General features: G+C 45.1%; 1 protein-coding gene and 1 long non-coding RNA gene across 11 annotated transcripts in view; one reads left to right on the top strand and one right to left on the bottom strand.

The window, feature by feature from the left end:
• CPLANE1 (ciliogenesis and planar polarity effector 1) overlaps nt 1-9,632 on the top strand; it is a 161,388-nt gene extending 151,756 nt beyond the window's left edge. For 8 of the 10 annotated variants that reach the window (XM_039543543.1, XM_039543539.1, XM_039543537.1 and 5 more), the window contains 5 exons: nt 819-940; nt 1,308-1,391; nt 4,768-4,911; nt 8,171-8,349; nt 8,925-9,632. In XM_039543543.1, coding sequence (XP_039399477.1) covers nt 819-940; nt 1,308-1,391; nt 4,768-4,911; nt 8,171-8,349; nt 8,925-9,059 — 664 coding nt within the window. In that variant the 3' untranslated portion in view covers nt 9,060-9,632. The remainder of the gene's footprint in view (nt 1-818; nt 941-1,307; nt 1,392-4,767; nt 4,912-8,170; nt 8,350-8,924) is intronic. The other 2 variants (XM_039543540.1, XM_039543542.1) reach the window with 2 other exon arrangements.
• A 3,019-nt stretch (nt 9,633-12,651) lies between these two features.
• On the bottom strand, nt 12,652-13,924 carry LOC120407685. Its single transcript, XR_005600190.1, has 2 exons — nt 13,742-13,924; nt 12,652-13,124 (listed from the first exon to the last, which is right to left on the bottom strand). It is a non-coding gene; the product is annotated as an uncharacterized LOC120407685 (long non-coding RNA).
• Nucleotides 13,925-19,944: the final 6,020 nt, after the last annotated feature.

Genomic DNA, 19,944 nt, shown 5'->3' with positions numbered 1-19,944 from the left:
CAGAGATGCTGTCTCATCACAGGTCAAATGTTTAGGCCTGGTTATTAGTGTTTTCAGCTCTACTGATACACAACAAAATAATCAGCTCTGTCATATACAGTGGAGAGGGAGGCCAGTCAAATGATGGCTAGGATTCTTAGATGGCACCCACACCACCAGGTACAAACACCCATCCCCACCATCTCTCAACTCCACTGGACTTTGGCCCCCTAGTCCCTTGCATAGCGAGTGCAGTTCAGTTGAGGGTGAGTCCCTCAATCAGGGTATGCCAAGCACAGTTCTGCTATCCTTGATTCACACAACAAGGATAACAACACTTTATTACCACTGCACTCAATAACAGAATGATTTGTGATCCAACACCAGCCAAAAGTGATCTTTTGGGCAAAGCAGCCCCACGATGCTGCGCACATAGGCAGAGTGGGTGTGGCTGTCTATGCAAACAAGGTCGGTTCCAGAAGTTTTCTTCCCCAGCTCATCTGTAACTGTCAGGGGAGAGCTCATGCAGACCCTGCTTATACGTATATTGGTTTTCAGCAGAGCCTCCTGAATTTATACCCCTTCTCCTTTTCTAGAAAGAAAGACTTTCACAGAAGTGGCTTAGATAACCAAGATAACTCTTCTTTGTTTTGTACTTCACTGCTTATTGCCTTGTAGGAAATAATGGTATTTCATTTAATGTTACAAATTATTAAATATCCTCCCCTAGATGATATTGTTTCAAACATAGTCTGTTTTTATTGCAGTACATTTGTATTAATATAATTGTATGTTGCTAGCAGTGGTAAATATGTATTTTTTTCTTCTTGCTTTATAAGTCGTCCTGGTAGTCGAAGTCTATCAGCAAGTCAAGCTGAAAGGAGCAGAACTGCTGCCAAACCTGACTTTGGTCAAGCAAGATCCCATTCCACTCCACCTCAGGGTTTAGCTCAATCTGGGGGTAAGAATTGTAATACTGCTTGTAATATCCCCTCCCTCCCATTTGTATATGGAAGCTAACAAGCTTATGGTATAATGCAGGCCCCAGACTCAAGATCTGGATTGTTCTTTGAAGATGAGAATGTCACCGTTATGATGACTTCAGCCTCTCAAATAGGATGTCAGTTATATGACTGCTTCACATTTCCTTTCTGTATTCATGAAGGTCTTGATTGTGCAATTTGTCCAGAGCCCATAATAAAGGCTAGTGTGGAACCCAGGCAGCAGGCACTTACTTGACACTCTCTCTTCCTTTTTGAGAACCCATATGTGTTGCACACAATACTAAAACTGCTTGCAGTAAAATTGGTTTGTACATGTTTTTTTAGGAACTGCCACTGTGGTATTACAGAAGAATATATCCAAAGGGAGGATTAGAAATGCAAGACATTATCCTGTTAATTCTAGGCAAGGTAAGCTATACAGAACAAAGAAATGGTGCTTTTCAGCTAAAAGTTTAATAGTGCTATGTTTTAAAAGACCTAAAAACCCCTGATGTAACTATTTAAACAATAAGACAAAATTATTGCATTTCTGAATTATTGCTGCACATTTCAGGTGGTATTTTTACATGGCATAGTACTCAAGACTAGACATGGTTGAAAAATGGGGGGAAAGTGTCCCTCCCCCCTTCTTTTACTGAAAACTTTTGAATTTTTAAATGTTTTGACATGTTCTACCAATGACTGAATGCCCTTTAACAGCCTGAAAAGTTCAGTTAGTGCCTTGAAATGCATTGTTTATCTCATCATTTCTATGAGATGGAATTTATGAATCATAGTAGGAAAATAGTTAAGCTCAAGCATTTATGAAGCAGTGTACAGGAGGCAACACAGGAGAAAAGTAGCAATGAACTGGGTTCAATTCCCAGCTTTACTACAAATTAGCATTGTGACCTTGAGCAAGTCCCTTCCCCTCTCTGTACTGCTGTTTCTCCTCAATTATGGCATCTAGGTAGTACTGCAGTACAAACAATAAATATAACTGTGATAGGAGAGTGGAAGCAGTCATAGGGTACTACTCATAGAAAATATTCAACTTTTTGTGCATTTGTTTAGCAGAAAATGGCAAAACTTTAGAAAAATGCCTTTTTCCAGATCTGTTTGTTGCTGTGCATTTGGAACCCATTGTTCTGCCTTTTTTCTTGTGTACCAGTTTCCAGACTCCAGCCCTCCATGTTTGCTGTGGCAGTGGTACACACTCCTATTTAATGTATCAGTGATTAAAATGAGTTCGAGAGCGTCTGTGGTACATCTGCAAAGCTATTGTTAATCAAAATTTAGATTCTAAAATAGACTGGAATTCCAAATGTTTAAAGCAGGAGAAGGAATCCAGACAATCCAGGAAGTTTTTGGAAAGTGTAGGGGACAATTTCCTGGTGCAAGTGCTGAAGGAACCAACTTGGGGCAGAGCTCTTCTTGACCTGCTGCTTACAAACCAGGAAGAATTAGTAGGGGAAGCAAAAGTGGATGGGAACCTGGTAGGCAGTGACCATGAGATGGTCAAGTTCAGGATCCTGACACAAGGAAGAAAGGAGAGCAGCAGAATATGGATCCTGGACTTCAGAAAAGCAGATTTTGACTCCCTCAGGGAACTGATGGGCAGGATCCCCTGGGAGAATAACATGAGGGGGAAAGGAGTCCAGGAGAGCTGGCAGTATTTTAAAGAATCCTTATTGAGGTTGCAGGAACATACCATCCCGATGTGTAGAAAGAATAATAAATGTGGCAGGTGACCAGCTTGGCGTAACAGTGAAATCCTTGCTGATCTTAAACACAAAAAAGAAGCTTACAAGAAGTGGAAGATTAGACAGATGACCAGGCAGGAATATAAAAATATAGCTCAGGCTTGCAAGAGTGAAATCAGGAAGGCCAAATCACTTGGAGTTGCAGCTAGCAAGGGATGTTAAGAGTAACAAGAAGGGTTTCTTCGGGTATGTTAACAACAAGAAGAAAGTCAAGGAAAGTGTGGGCTCCTTACTGAATGAGAGGGGCAACCTAGTGACAGAGGATGTGGAAAAAGCTAATGTACTCAGTCCCTTTTTTGCCTCTGTCTTCATGAACAAGGTCAGCTCCCAGACTACTGCACTAGGCAGCACAGCATGGGGAGTAGGTGACCAGCCCTCTGTGGAGAAAGAAGTGGTTCAGGACTATTTAGAAAAGCTGGACGAGCACAAGTCCTTCGGGCCAGATGCACTGCATCTGAGGGTGCTAACAGAGTCGGCTGATGTGATTACAGAGCCATTGGCCATTATCTTTGAAAACTCATGGTGATCCAGGGAGATCCCGGATGACTGGAAAAAGGCAAATGTAGTGCCCATCTTTAAAAAAAAAAACGGGAAGGAGGAGGATCTGGGGAACTACTGCAGCCTCACCTCACTCCCTGGAAAAATCATGGAGCAGGTCCTCAAGGAATCAATTCTGAAGCACTTAGAGGAGAGGAAAGTGATTAGGAACAATCTGCATGGATTCACCAAGGGCAAGTCATGCCTGACTAACCTAATTGCCTTCTATGATGAGAAAACTGGGTCTGTGGATGAGGGGAAAGCAGTGGATGTGTTATTCCTTGACATTAGCAAAGCCTTTGATACTGTCTCCCACAGTATTCTTGCCAGCAAGTTAAAGTAGTATGGGCTGGATGAATGGACTCTGAAGTGGACAGAGAGCTGGCATCGTTGTCGGGCTCAATGGGTAGTGATCAATGGCTCCATGTCTAGTTGGCAGCCGGTACCAAGTGGAGTGCCCCAAGGGTTGGTCCTGGGGCTGGTTCATTAATGATCTGGAGGATGGCGTGGACTGCACCCTCAGCAAGTTTGCAGATGACACTAAACTGGAGGAGTGGTAGATATGCTGGAGGGTAGGGATAGCATACAGAGGGACCTAGACAAATTAGAGGATTGGGCCAAAAGAAATCTGATGAGGTTCAACAAGGAAAATGCAGAGTCCTGCACTGACAACGGAAGAATCTCATGAACTGCTACAGACTAGGGACTGAGTGGCTAGGCAGCAGTTCTGCAGTAAAGGACCTACAATGGACGAGAAGCTGGATATGAGTTGACAGTGTGCCCTTGTTGCCAAGAAGGCTAATGGCATTTTGGGCTGTATAAGTAGGAGCATTACCAGCAGATTGAGGGACGTGATCATTCCCCTCTATTTGGCATTGGTGAGGCCTCGTCTGGAGTACTGTGTCCAGTTTTGGGCCCCACACTACAAGAAGGATGTGGAAAAATTGGAAAGAGTCCAGCGGAGGGCAACAAAAATGATTGGGGGGCTGAAGCACATGACTTATGAGGAGAGGCTGAGGGAACTGGGATTGTTTAGTCTGCAGAAGAGAAGAATGAAGGAGGATTTGATAGCTACTTTCAACTACCTGAAAGGGGGTTCCAAAGAGGATGGATCTAGACTGTTCTCAGTGATACCAGATGACAGAACAAGGAGTAATAGTCTCAAGTTGCAGTGGGGGAGGTTTAGGTTGGATATTAGGAAAAATGTTTTCATTAGGAGGATGGTGAAGCACTGGAATGGGTTACCTAGGGAGGTGGTGGAATCTCCTTCCTTAGAGGTTTTTAAGGTCAGGTTTGACAAAGCCCTGGCTGGGATGATTTAGTTGGGGATTGGTCCTGTTTTGAGCAGGGGGTTGGACTAGATGACCTCCTGAGGTCCCTTCCAACCCTGATATTCTATGATTCTATGGCACAGAAGAGTCTTGAGCAGTAATTTTTGAGCTTGGTTTACGTTAACTGCTCTGTTGTGTGAAACTAGTAAAAAAAAAAATCTTTTATTTTCCAAGTTGCCATTCGGCCTCAAGACCAAACATCCCAAGTCACTCTCAGAGGAATGCTGACAGATTTTAACCGGAGGAGAACATGTTTGCAAGGCAATGCAAGTCAGAGGCAGGGCTTGAGCAAAGGAAGACATAATTCGGCCAGACAAGGTTTGGAAAAGGAATGAAATAGAAATTTAGGATATATTGAGGCCTAAGTCTCCTTTCCATTACCCAGGTTTATGCTAGTATCAGTGGCGTTTAAGTAGTTTAATGGAGTGGAGACCTTGCTCGAACTAGCCTCATGTGGTGTGACTCTGTTTCATTGTCCTGTCTATTTGCTATTTCTGTATGAAGGTACTATTTTTCTAAAATTGTTGTTTATGGACTTTGGGTTATGTGACCTCCAGTTGGAGTCTCCTTTTGTGTAATTAGGTCTACTTATCATATCCTAGAAGTAATTAAGGCTTTTACTAAGGGTTCCAAGAACATTTGGAAAGTATCCTCATAATCTCTCAGCCTGCCTACAAGTTAGGCAGGTGAATGGGCAGGAAACAAAGCAGATTTCCCTCTGAGTTTCATGAGAATCAATACATTGCCATGAAACATTTCAGTTTTGATGGGAAAATGTTACATTGGGAAATTTCAGACTAGCTGGAGTAGCAAGATCCAATTCCAGTTGTCAGGTCCTCAGGAAAACATAAGAAGCTTGGTGATTACTGCCTAAAAAGTTTAAGTGCCACTCATTGTATTGCACATATTGTATTCTCTATAGCTTTTTATACTGTGCATGTCACTATAATGTCTGAGTGCCTTCCAGTCATGCATTAAGCAATGTGACTGTACATGTCACATATTGTTCGATCACTCGTCCTCTCCCCAGGAGGAGAAGCATAAGCAGTGGAGTGTCTTATTTTGGTTGGGTTTTTTTTGGTTTTTTAAATGTACATGATGATAGGTGTTTATAAGGAGGCACGTCAAAGAAATTTCCTTGCCCTTGTGAGGGAAGGTGGTGAGGTTTGTGATGGCCCTTAGTTCTTGAGGGAGCTCATTCCACAGTATTGCACCAGCCCCTGATAAAGTTCTGTCTCCCACACATTCAAGCTTTTCCTTATCATAGAGTTCAGTTGTGCCAGAAGAGTGAAGTTGTTGACCATGGTGTTAATCCTGGAGCTTTAGTGGTCTTTCAGATATATCCTTGACCCAAACCATGGAGTTCCTTTAAGATAAGGACTGAGAGGTTGAACTTGATTGAGTTCTGTAGCAAGCCAGTTTAGAGAGCAGAGGACAGGTTTGATGTGCTCACAGTAGCCTGTGTTGCTGAGGAAATGTCCTGCAGCATTGTGTATTAGTTGGAGTTTCCCAAGTGCAGAAGGCTTCATGCCCATGTATAGCATGTTTCTGTAGTCCATCCAAGAAATAACAAAGGCATGAATTACTGAGGCCAGGGCATCTTCAAAAAATCACTTCATGTTGGGAGTCTAGACTGTCCCCCAATGTCCTTGACTCCAAGGTCAAGGAAAGTATGACATCTGCTTCAAGAAACTGAACTGCAGCAACATATCTTATGCATATTATTAGACAATCTAGGGGACTATAGGGCACCATATGTTGCTGAGCTGCTGTAACTAAAAGAATCAGAGAAGCCATTTTTTATTAATATATTACTGTACACCTCCAAAATCCAGGGTCGTGGGCCTATTTTCATAGAAGTTTAATATAGAGGGTTACATTCAAAGGAGAGTCTCTAGTGGGCCTATATTTTTTTATAAATGGGTATTTAATGAGTTTTGGAATATATTCTATAAAACAAACTTCTAGCCATGTCTCTGACTGACCTAATTCCCATCTTTCTGTTTAACAAAAATCTTAAAATTGCGCATGGTTAGTCATTGGAGAGGAAGAGGAGAAAACAAATTTAGCATTTGATCTTTTGATCAGTATTGCTAAAAGTTGTTATAGTTTAAACATTAAAGTGCCCTTCTGAGCTACGTGATAAGAAATTTGATTCTTGTTGTTTATGGCCTACTGATTACACAAAACAACCTACATTTGAAACGACATTTTAATTTACAAAACAATATTCCATGAAGTGGTTCTGTTGGGTTATGAGGCCTCCAGTTTGGAAAAAAAATGGTCATTGGAGTTCACCAGATCTGTTTATCAGTCTTTAGCCAAGAAAATTACCTAAGCAAGTGCACTGCAGTGATAGGCTACTGTCTTCTTTCACCACAATATTCTCTCTTAGGCACATTCCACCCAGTTTAACAGCTGTGTCCTAATCTTTAATATACTAATGAACTTGTTCCCGTAACAGTTGTTTCTATGATCTTGAGAAATATGTGAGGCTTAAATCTTAAAATTAAGAACATTTACAAAAAGGCTTTTCATAAAAAAACTATTTCTCCTCTTGTGGAGACCCAAGCTCTAAAACCAAGGAATATCCCTTGTCTCCAGTCCCAGTCAAGGACATATGCTGGAGTTGCTCTCATTTTGAGATAGATTCTGAAGAGATTAGGCCATTCTAAGTGTATTTAGCCATGAATTTCCCCCACTCTTTGTTCAAACATCCCCTTTTGAATAGTATTTGTAATACTCATCTGAGGATTGGGAGCCATAGGCGCCGACTCCATGGGTGCTCCGGGGCTGGAGCACCCATGGAAAAAAAATTGGTGGGTGCTCAGACAGTTCCCTGTGGCCCCACCCGCTCCCACTCACCTCCACGTCCTGCTTCTCCCCCCTCCCTCCCAGGGCTAGTGCCGTGAAACAGCTGATTCGCGGGGCAGGGAGGGGGAATGCAGTGCGTTGGGGAAGAGGTGGGGGCGGGGAGGGGATTTGCGGGAGAGATCCAATAGGGGCAGGGAGGGGGCGGAGATGGGACAGGGACTTTGGGGATGGGGTTGGAATGGGGCGGGGCCAGGGGTGGGGAAAGGGTGGAGTCCGGCTAGGGAAAGTGTGGGGGGGGGCACCCACCAGCGCAGGAGAAAGTTGGCGCCTATGTTGGGAGCGGTCTTTGGAGACTTGTCATATTGTGGCCAGTTAGTAGCAGGGTGAGCAGCTCATTTCCCTTAGCTTAGGCTTTGATTTTTTTTGAATAGGATTATGTTATAGCATCCATTCCCTGATCCAGAATTTCGTTTCTGCATGCTGGTTTTCTGGAAGACACACACTTCGTGCTCTGGTTGACTACATAAGAGCCACACTGCTGAAGGCAGCAAGAAATATCTGCTGAGCTGTGATTGGACAGAGGAGAGATCATGCAGTTCTGCTGTACTCTGAGTAGGGGAGTGCTGCTAATATTTTAGGGACAGCAAGAGTACTGGGTGTTTAGCTAGAAGTATTTGGATAGAACAGTTATAAAGGATACTGATTTTTATTTTATCACAAATTCATAAACAATTGCCTGATTTCTTTGTGTTCCCCTATTCAGCCTCTGATTATCAAACACTCAGCACAAGGAATCTGAGAAGACCTACACCCCATGCAGCTCCAATTCAGAGAGAAGAGACAGGTCTTGATTATGAGTCCGAGCGAGATTCAATAAGTCCCTGGAGTGTCCCTGATGATATCCAACGACTCCTTCATGACAATCACGATTCCCTACTTGAGGTAAGGAGTCTAATTGTAATAGGAATGAGTTGGTGCCTATCTTGTACCAAAAGGACCATTATTTCATATGCCCTTTATTACCTCTTTTGCATTGGAAATAGATTTCATATCCACAGTGTGGGGGTGCAGGAGGTGGAGGTAGTAGCTGAGGATTCTTGTTATAAATACTACAGCAGCTTAGCAGAGCCTCATGTTCACATTATAAAGCTGTTGCTCCTGCCATGTCTTTACTGGTATAGCATGGACTGGGAAAACTACTAACTACCTTATAACCTGAAAATGCATACTGATTATTTGTATGCTGGGAACTCATTTCAGTTGCTACCAAGTAGCCAACTGGGACACAATTGCATAATAGCCTTGTTGCTTAGGCAAAGGAACACTTAGCTTCCCTTTGGCACAAGCATGTCTTCTGTTCTCAAGATATTTTATAGAAAAGTCTCAGTAGATGATTGTTTAAATCAGGACAAAAGTTTTCTATACAACTGTGATGAGCACTTTTGCTATCTGTATAGGGATTTCTAGAGGTATTATATGTACCTTGGCTCACTGATCACCATCTTTTTCACCCATAGGTCTCTGTGCCTCATGAAGAGGATTGCTCTCCTCTTAGCATTAATGACAGTGTATCTGAAAGCACAGGAAGTATCTTGAGCAAACTGGATTGGAACGCTGTTGAAGCTATGGTAGCGAATATGGAAGAAAAGTGAAATGAAGATGTTTTGACCTCTGCACTTTCAGAGCAGTTTAATACAGTTATTTAATGCTTAATAATCAGGGGGAGTTCTAAATAGTTAGCTTTCCGGGAAATGTACAGCCCTACCATTCCATTGTATTTTAAATAGAACCCTTCATTGAAATCAATTTGCAGTTATGCTTAAAACTCAATTGTGGATTATGACTCTTGTACCATGGAAAGTGTTCGATTCTCTTTGAAATAGGTTTCTCAGTTTCCTGGTTAAAAACTATATACTTTGGTGTTAATGTGCAGTGTCTCTTCAGCTTTTCTTGTGCTCAGGACAGACCCTTGGAATTACATTACACTAACTGAGTGGATAAGGGAATTTGTGTGCCAATATTGACTTTATTTCTCAAAATAAGTGTACAGGCAATTCAAAGAGTTTTAATGATCAAGTTTTCTCCTTCAACTACTTTAATATCAATTTAGTGAAAAGTTTTATATTTTTAGAGCAATGCAGTTAATTTTTTAGTGTTACTTGTTAATATACTTAATAGATGTGATATTTTGATTTGGTTTTAATAAAATCTTGGTTTTGTCTTTACTACTTTTTGCTGTACTGGGAGGAATGTCACTGTATAGGGTCTGGTTTTGCATTTTTATATTAGTGCCTTCTAGTGTAAGTCATAAGTGGTGACCCTAGGCCAAAGTTCTGGCTAATCTTCTTCCAATTCCTTTCTTCTTCAGAGATTTTAAGGACCATTTATGATGATCCAGTCTGACTTCTGCTTCTCACTTAGCAGCATGAACTACAGCATAGCTTTGAAAAAGATATCTAGAAAAGTTACATTTTAAAGCCTCCAGGTGATGAAGAATAAGTGTTTAGCATGCAGAGAGCGTGAGTATTTATTCGTTAGATTTGGTGAAAAGATGGCAGCAGGAAATTAACACATTGGGAAACAGCAGCAAAATATTTTCAGTATTAATTCAGGCATTTTTACAGCTACTCTTTTACATCCATCTGTAGTTTTTCAGAGCACAACTATTTCCTAGAACTGATCAATTTTAAGCAGTGAAACAATGTAAAATGGGTTGACATTACCTTCCTAATGAAACATTTTAGTTTTCAATCTCTGTTCACTCTTTGTCCTTTGGCAGACACATATCTATTGCTGTGCAGGTCAAAACCTATTCCTGTCATTTTCATGCTGCTAACAAGGTGAGTAGCCTAGGAACATCAGTTGATCACCTCTTGATTTTAATCTGACACACAAGAGTTGCCCTTATAATTTTATTTTTGTATTTTATGGAGGGCATTAGCTGACCCATGTAGTAAGTCTTACACTTTTTTTGGTTTATGCATAGGCCAACAGCAGTAGGGTAATAGCAGATTGACTTTTTTGGGGTCTGCAATGTGGTAGGTAAGTGATGTATTTGAGCCAGAAATTAAGAGCAAGCCATCCACCTGCTTCTTGAGATGAAAAATTGTTGTCCATTACCACCTACACTATGAAGCCCATTTGGTGCATTACTAGGGTAGAATTATAAATAATAATGCAGAAGTCTTCAATAAGTGTTTGAAGTTTTTTTTTCCCCGTATGATAACACATTTTCCATTCTACTGTAGCTCAGCAGGATGTTAAATGTATCAGTAGGTCCAAATAACTTGCATGCTAGAGTTTTAAAAGAACTGGCTGAGGGTTTACAGCACTGTTAATGGTGTTTTTCAGTAAATTTTGGAACACAGCTAAGGTTATGCCAATATTTAAGAAGGGGATTACCCGGCTAATTATAAGCCTGGCAGCCAAGATAACAGAGCAGCTGATACAGGACTTCATTAATAAAAGAGGGTAATATAACAATGCCACTCAACTTGGGTTTATGGATAATAATAGAGCCTGTCAAATTAACTTGATATTTTTCTTATGAGATTACAAGTTTGGTTGATGAAGGTAATAGTATTTATATAACAAACTTCTGTAAAACATTTTACTTGATACCACATGAGACCCACCAGTTTTTAATCAAGATGTCAACATGTAATTGTAAAGAGGGAATCACTGAGCAGCTGTGGATCTAGTGGCATGCCACAGGGCTCGGTTCTTCTTAGAGTAGCGTCCCTATTAGTGCTCCACTGTAGGTGTGGTTGCATCCCTGTGCTGCTAATTGGACACTTGGACAGCAGCATCCATTAGACCCACAAATGCACTCTCTCTCCTTGTGCTGTGCTCTGAAGCTAACCAGCGGACGTGAGCTAACCAGTGCCCGTTGCTAGAGACAGAACCCTTAGTAGTCTGTTAAGACAATTGTTTCATTTTACATAATCTGCAGTTAGTCTGAGTTATAGTCGTCTTCTCCTTTCTAATTTTACCCTTGAAAAATTCCTTTAATTTCTTTCCTGCTTTTTCTCCCTCCACCGGGGTATCGCTAGGCTTCAAAAAGTGCCTCACCTGTAAAGAAGCAATCCCAAGAGCAGACAAGCACTCCCAGTTCCTTCGCTGCCTCAGGGAAGGTCACATACAGCAAAAGTGTGATCTTTGCCAACAACTCTGGCTGAGATCGCACCAGAAGATCATCTTCATGGAGGTGACTCTCTGACCCCAGTTAGATATAAAAATCTGTGGGGAACACTCACATCTAAGGGCTGTGGGTTGAGGAAACAGGGGGTCCCAGCCCCTAGTAGGGTCGTCTGTGCTCAAAGTAGGCTGGCCAGCACAGCACCAAGGCCCCAGCATCTACGGGCAAGCCAGTTAGGGGACCACCCTCTTAAGCAGCAGTATGTCCCCGCTTAGAAAAGACAGGTCTCCACAGCCTAGGATACCTGCGTCATGACACCGATCCTGGTACCCAAGGTAGTGTCGGGCCTCCCACCAGAGTTCGCCATGGCACAGATCACCACAGTCTCCCAGGCATCGATTTCCCCCCAGTGCGGGATCGTCTCCAGCATTCCGGTCCCACTCTTCGGGCACACACCAGTCCTCTCCTTACTCAATGAAGGTCAGTGGGCAGATTCAGGCATTTACAGCTCCACACCGGTCACTGGAAGGGCAATGGTCCAAGCCTGAAGGACAGTTCAGCCCCTCACCTATGAAAGGTGAATTGCCACTGGCATGCGAGACGACCACAGGAACCCATGGTATGTACCTGTTATGCCAGCCCCACACTCCCACTGTTCCTCCCAAGCTGCCCCCAATGCCCAAGGGGAGTCACCCCTGTGGTGCAGTCGTCTTCATCTCAGGATGAAGCGGGGACATGCCCCTCACAAACAAGCAGCCCCCTGATTACTTCAAGGAGCACCAGGCCCTGCTCAAAAGGGTGGCTGCCAACCTCAACCTGAACTTGGAGGTCAAAGTGCTAGCTAGAGTCAAACAACCTCTTTAATATCGTACTCTCCTCTACCCTGACCCAGATCACAGTGCCCATCCATCCAGAGCTCCTAAAAATTGCTAAGTCTGTGTGGAAGCCCCACTCTTCCATTCCGCCTACCTCCAAGAAGGTGGAACAGTAGTACTATGTCCTGGCAAAGGGATTTGAGTTCCAGCGGGGTTCCTGGTTGTGTCCTTCATCAACAAAAGGGACAAGTGAGCAGCACACCAAAAAACAAAGCTGCCAAGAGGCTGGACTTGTTTGGCAGGAACATTTATTTGACAGCCAGACTGAAATTTCGGGTGTCTGACCATCAGGCCCTGCTAGGCAGGTACAACTTCAACCTGTGGAACTCCATCAGCAGCTTCAAGGAGGGCCTCCCACAGGACCGAGCCAAGGAGTTCGCCACCTTGGTGAATGAGGGCGAGGTGGTGGCAAGAGGCGCCCTCCAGATGGCCTGGGATGCTACAGCCTTGGCGGCCAGGGTAGTCGCCTCTGCAGGGGTCATAAGGCACAGCTCCTGATTACAGTCTCTGCGCTGTCCCAGGACTACCCTCCAGGACCTCTGATCTGAGGGGGACAGGCGCTTTTCGGAGCTGACCGATGCACTGCTCGATGGCCTTAAAGACTCCTGTGCCCCACTCCATTCCTTGGGCTTACACACCCCTCAGCAGGCTAGATAGCCATTCTGTCCTCCGTCAACGTCATGGAGTGGCCCTTGGCCCAACTCCTACAGGAAGAAGGACAGAGACAAAGAATTTAAATGACATCACTCTTCGTCGTCCCATTCCTTTGTCCAGCCTGGTTCTTCCAGAGGCCAGAAGCAGGCATTTTGAGGATGTACCCAAGGACAGCACCCCACTCACTTTCCAGGATCCATTTCCTTGCTCTTTCCTCAACCGCCTGCGCCCTTTCCAGTCAGCCTGGTCACAGCTGACCGTGGACCATTGGGTGCGCGACATATCTTCAGGCTACACCCTGCAGTTCGTGGCCAATCCTCCCCTTCCCTGACCCTCCTCTGCCTGTGGGCAGTAGAGGAGGTTCCTCCAGACTTGAAGGGGAAAGGGTTCCATTCCCACTATTTCCTAATCCCAAAAGCAAATGGGGGCCTCAGACCCATTTTGGACCTGCACCCCCCTCCGCAAGTTTCTCAGGCCTCCATTATTCCTTCTCTGGATCCAGGAGACTGGTACCCTGCTCTCAAATTGAAGGATGCATATTTTCATTTTCCCAGGGCACAGGCATTTTGTGTTGGGCCACTGCCATTTTCAATTCACAGTGCTACTCTTCAGTCTCTCAACAGCCCCAAAAGTGGTTACAAAGTGCATAGCACCAGTGGCCGCTTACCTGAGGCGCTGAGGGGTGCAAATTTTTCTGTACCTTGATGACTGGCTAATAAAGGGCAGGTGTGGTGACATCTCCATCTGGTTTGCTCCACCTGTCTCGACCTGGGGCTGTTAAGAAAAAAATCAACTTTAATTCCAGTACAATGCATAGAGTTCATTGGAGTGGTCCTCAACTCTACTCAGGCAAGAGTCTTCCTCCCTGGGGTTCGGTTCCAAGCCATGGCGGACCTGATCTCATGCATGCAAGCCCACCCTCTCACCACTGCTCACACATTCCTGTGATTGTTAGGTCACATGGCAGCCTGCACTTACCTGGTCCGGCATGCCCGACTCCCCCTCAGGACCCAGCAGGTGTGGATGGCGTCAGGCTACATTCTCAACAGATACAGCGTGGACCATGTACTGTCATCACTCACATGGTAGCAGAATCCTGCATCAGTGTTGGAGGGAGTGCTCTTCACCGCTCCATCCCCGTCGGTGACCCTCAGACCTCGGGTAGGGAGCCAACCTGGGCTGTCTCAGCATGCAAGGTTGTTGGTCAAGTCACAATCGCTCCCTACACATCAACGTCAGGAAGCTCAGAGCGGTTCGCCTGGCCTGCCAAGCCTTCCTACCTCATATAAAAAGCAGGGTGTACCAGATAGACAATACAGTGGCTATCTTTTGTATCAACAAGCAAGATGGAGCCAGATTGTCTGTCCCTTGCCAGGAAGCCCTCAGGCTCTGGAACTTCTGCATACAACACAGCATTCACCTCATAGCTGCATACCTCCCTGGGTCCAGGAACGCTTTGGCAGATCACCTCAGCAGGACCATGTCTCGCCACAAGTGGTCCTCCACCAGGAAGCAGTCAGATTAATCTTCCAGAGGTGAGGAACTCCCAAGATGGACCTCTTCAAGTCCAGGCAGAACAGAAAATGCCACATTTTCTGCTTGATTCTGGGGATCGACAGAGGCTCCCTGTTGGATGCTTTTCTGCTCCCGTGGTCAAGGGCTTTGTTGTACGCCTTCCCTCCAGTGCCACTAATTCACAGAGTCCTCATGAAAATCAAGCCGGACAGGACGAAGGTGGTCCCCATAGTGCTGGCTTGGTTGTGCCAGCACTGGTTCAGCATGCTGCTGGACCTCTCAGTGGCTGCTCTGGACTTGCTGTCCCAAAACCACGATAGTCTTCTGCATCCAAGCCTGGCGGCGCTGCACCTGACAATTTGGCTGCTGCATGGTTAAATGTGGAGGAGCAGGAGTGCTCAGCCACTGGCAAGGGAGGTCCTGTCATGCAGCAGAAAGCCCTCCACCAGAGCGTCTTATCTGGCTGAATGGAACCAGTTCGCTTGTTGGACCTCAGATAAAGGCATTTGTCCTGAGCGGGGCCTCGCTGCAGTTAATCCTGGACTACTTTCTGCATCTCAAGCTACAAGGCCTGTCCCTTTCACCTATCAAGGTCCTCTTGTTCGCTATTTCGGCCTTCCATTCGCTGCTCGAGGATAGATCATTTTTTGCTGAGAACATAACTGCCAGGTTCCTCAAGCGCTTCTACCCGCACATCAAGGACCCCATTCCACCATGAGATCTGAATCTTGAGCTGTAACAGCTCATGGGACCTCCCTTTGAGCCTCTGGCTTCCTGCTCTCTTCTTCTCCTTTCCTGGAAGGTCGTGTTCCTAGTTGTGATAACATCTGCCTGCCAGGTCTCTGAGATTAGGGCGCTTACCTCACAACCACCCTATACGGTTTTCTACAAAGACAAGATCCAGCTGCAGCTGCACACGGCTTTCCTGCCCAAGGTGGTCTTGCAGTTTCATACAGGCCCACACATTTACTTGCCTGTCTTTTCCAAAGCCGCATAAGTCGGAGGAGGAGTGTACATTGCATTTCCTAGACCTCAGGAGGGCACTAGCCTTCTACATTGAATGGACCAAGCCATTCGACACAAGTCGACAATTGTTCGTCGTGGTGGCCGACATATTGAAAGAGCGTCCAGTGTCCACTCAAAGAATTTCTTCTTGGATAACTGCCTGCATTCGCTGCTGCTACGGGCAGGCAAAGGTGCCCCCTCCGGTGATTGTAACCACCCATTCAACCAGGGCGCAAGTCTCTTGGGCAACTTTCCTAGCCCAGGTTCCTATCCAGGACAACTGTAGGGCAGCCACCTGGTCAGCCGTCCACACATTTACAACCCATTACACACTTGCCCAGCAGGCCCGGGATGATGCTGGCTTTGGTAGAGCAGTACTGCAAGCCGCTAGATGTTAACTCTGAGCCCACCTCTGAGGATACTACTTGTGAGTCACCTAGAATGGAATCAACATGAGCAAGCACTTGAAGAAAAAAGTTACCCACCTTTTTGTAACTGTTGTTCTTTGAGATGTGTTGCTTGTGTCCATTCCATTACCCGCCCTCCTTCCCCTCTGTCAGAGTTGCCAGCAAGAACGAACTGAGAGGGTGTAGGATCGGCGGCGCCTGATATACCAACGCATGAGTGTGGCACTCAAGGGGGCACCGCAGCCAACCCAATGGATAATGCTAAGGCAAAAATCTCTGTGACTGTGCACATGGGTGCGCACAAACCTAGAATAGAATGGACCTGAGCAACACTTCTCAAAGAACAATAGTTACAAAAGGGTAGGTAACCATTTTTCTCCGTCCCTCTTCAGGGATCCTTCGCACAAAAGTTTACTACAACAAGAGATAGATAGATAGGAGCCATAGAACCAGTACTTCAATATCTATGAGGCAAGGGGTTCTACCCTCGTTATTTTCTAATATCCAAAAGGAAGGGAGGTTGGAGACCCATACTAGACCTCAGAGCTCTCAACAAGTTTGTCAAAGCTCAAAAATTCAAGATGGTCACCTTATCAACGATCATTCCACTTTGGAACAGGAAGACTGATTTTCAGCCCTCGACCTCCAGGACACCTATTTTTGCATCTCATGCCAGCTCACAGACAAGTTCTCACATTCACTTTGGGACATCATCAGCCCCGAGAGTATTTTCCAAAATTCTCCCAGTGGTGGCTGCTCATTTATGTTCCCAAGGGATAGTGATCTCCCCTCCCTGGATAACTGTCTCCTCAGAGCCTGATCTCTCCAAGAGTCTCACCAAGTCACCGAAGCTACAATGTACTTGATTACAGAACTGGGCCTAGAGATCAACACATGATCAACCTTCATGCCAGTGCAATGCCTGGAATTCATAGGGGCCAACCTCAGCTTGTTACAGCCAAAGCCCTCTTGCCTTAACACGGGTTCCTATCCTTAGTTACGCTCATAGATGCTGTACAAAGCAGCCTGCAGATACCAGCCAGGGCATATGGGAGCAGACATGCTGGTGAAACCACATGCCAGGCTTCACATGCGATGCCTCCAAATGTGGTTCAGCTAGAGACCAAACAAGGACAGGCTGGACAAATCCCTGTCACCATCCACCAGGATCAAAAACTCCCTAGACTGGTGGAAGGACACAGCAACATTTGCAAGGGGACTCCTCTCTCGCAAACATCACCACTAATGCTTCACTCATAGGGTGGGGGTCTCATGACAAAAGGCAAATGGTCACCCATGGAGATTGCTCTTAGTTCAAGGGGGTTGATGAGAAGAGATGTCAGGAATGCCTGCAACCATTTCCTCCCACTGATCACAGGATTGCACACAAAGATCCTAACAGACAATGTAGTCTGTATGTACTACATCAGTTGAAAAAGGGGAGCTGGGTCACCCTCTCTATGCATAGAAGCGATGAGGCTATGGAATTGGTGCATCTCCCACATTACACTGTCCATGGCTTACCTCCCCAGAGCACAAAACTTGATAGCAGACAGTGTCAGTCGCAAATTCCACCCCTACGATGAGTGGGAGGTAGAACCGACAGTACTTCACAATCTATTCAGATGATGGGGGACACCATTCAAAGACCTGTTCGCCACTCACCTGAACAAGAAATGTCCATGCTACTGGCTCCAGAGCGGGGATGGTACAGCTCTCCCGGGGCAATGCTCTCCTCCTCCCCTGGGACAAAGAGCTTCCCTATGCCTTTGCTCCATTTCCTCTACTGTTGAAAATAAAAAGAGACAGAGATCACGTCATTCTGATTGCTCCTACTTGGCCAATAGAGACCGGATACCCTTACCTGTCACAGCTCACGACATGCCCACCGATCCCTCTCCCGGCCATTCCGCATCGCCTCTCACAGAACAGAGGATGTATACTACATCCCATTTTGGGGATTCTCTGCCTCAAGGCATGGCTCCTGCTTGGTTCGAACACCTAGAAAGCCCCTGTTCAAGAGAGGTACAAGAGGTTCTGTTATATAGTAGAAAGTCCTTGACATGACATACTTACTGCAGAAATGGTCCAGGTTTCAGATTTGGTGCATGTCCCAACAAATCTCCCCAACATCTGTGACTCTTCCACATATCATAGATTGTGTATTGACCCTGAAAAGGTCGGGTCTATCTCTAAGCTCTCTTAGCAGCTGTAACAGCTTTCCATCAACCTGTTGAGGGATACTCAGGGCTGTCACACCCAACCACTAAGAGGTTCCTCAAGGGTATAGTAAACCTCTTCCCTCAACCTTGACTCCCTATCCCCACATGGGACCTAAATCTGGTACTGAAAGGATGACTAGGCCTGCCTTCTAACCCATGGCCACCTGTTCACTGCTGTACCTATCAATGAAAACAGCCTTCCTGATAACAATTACTTTCTCTCCTATTCTTCTGGTGAGAGTGGCTCTGATGGCACATCCTCTGGTGATGGAGTGCCACCTGGAACTGGGGTACCACTGAGCCCTCTGACCCACCAGTCTGGGCTCCTTCTCACTCTATATTGCTGTGACAACTGCAAAGCCCTCTAGCCTGCACTTTCACCAGCATTCACACAGGTAGGGACACACCCAGCTGCAGGCTCTCTAACCACCAGCTTCCCAGACTAGGACCCCAGAGCAGTATCATCCTGCCCTGGTCAAATCTGGTCAGTATATGGGTTTAATACCCAGTGCACCTCGCCTCCAGTGTGAAGAGAACAATGCACACTTGTGGTGACTCAGCAGAGATTTTCCCCAAGCACGCCAGTCAAAGCTCACTGGATTAGATTAAAACAAGTTTATTAACTACAAAAGATATCACTTAAAATCTAAGTGATATCAAACAGATCAAAGCAGATTACCTAGCAAATAAACAAAAATGCAAACTAAGCTGAATATACTAAATAGATTGGATATGAATAGCAGATTCTCACCCTTACTGATGGTACAGGCAGGCTTATAGCTTTTTAAGGCACAAGCTACACTTGCTTTGCATTTTGGAATCCCCATGTGTTTCATGCATAGGCTAGAAATCCCTTTAGCCTGGGTCTATCACTTCCCACAGTTCAGTCTTTGTTCCTCAGGTGTTGCCAGGAGTCTTCTTGTGTGGGGAGTGAAGAACCACAAATGATGTCACTCCCTGCCTTATATAGCTTTTGCCTATGGCGGGAACTCTTTGTTCCAAAGCTTAGTTCCCAGACCAGTCTGTGGATAAATATTGACATCCCAAGATGGAGTCCAGCATTATGTGGCTTGGTCACATGTCCTTGTAGAGTCATAGCAGCAATCACTCACAGGCTGTCTGTAATGTTCTCAGGAAGGCTCACCAGGTAGGAGATAAGCTTCTCCTAAGGCCTATTGTTTTCCCTAATGACTCATTGTCCTGAATAGGCCCTTCCCAACCAGATATCTAAACTGAAAGCATCTTGTCTAGTGGGTGTTACTCAGGTATAACGACATGTGAAATACATAGTCAATATTCATAACTTCAGATAAAAAAATGATACAGGCATACAAATAGAATAATCATATTCAGCAAATCATAACTTTTACAATGACACTGCACATGACTTATCTTGTACAAAATGCATCATAATTATTCCATAAACCTAACATCATAATTTCCTTGAAAAATATAAGGTGCAGTGTCACACCCCCACTATATGATATTTTTTCCAGACAAGATTGTACTCAGGCCCCATCCAATATTCATCCCTAAGGTAACCTCCTCCTTTCAAATAAATCAATTGATTCACCTTCCAATCTTCTACCCCATGTGTCACCAAGACAACAGGGAGTCTATATTACATATCCTAAATGTCAGGAGAATCCTGGCTTTCTACCTGGACAGGATAAAGGCCTTCAGGAAGTCCCCTAGGCTTTTCCTCTCCATCGCAGAAAGAT

Source organism: Mauremys reevesii, linkage group 6 (assembly GCF_016161935.1).
Source record: "Mauremys reevesii isolate NIE-2019 linkage group 6, ASM1616193v1, whole genome shotgun sequence".
Classification (NCBI taxonomy): Eukaryota; Metazoa; Chordata; order Testudines; family Geoemydidae; genus Mauremys; species Mauremys reevesii.
The sequence above is the reverse complement of the archived record's forward strand: the minus strand, read 5'-3'. Positions and strand labels throughout refer to the sequence as shown.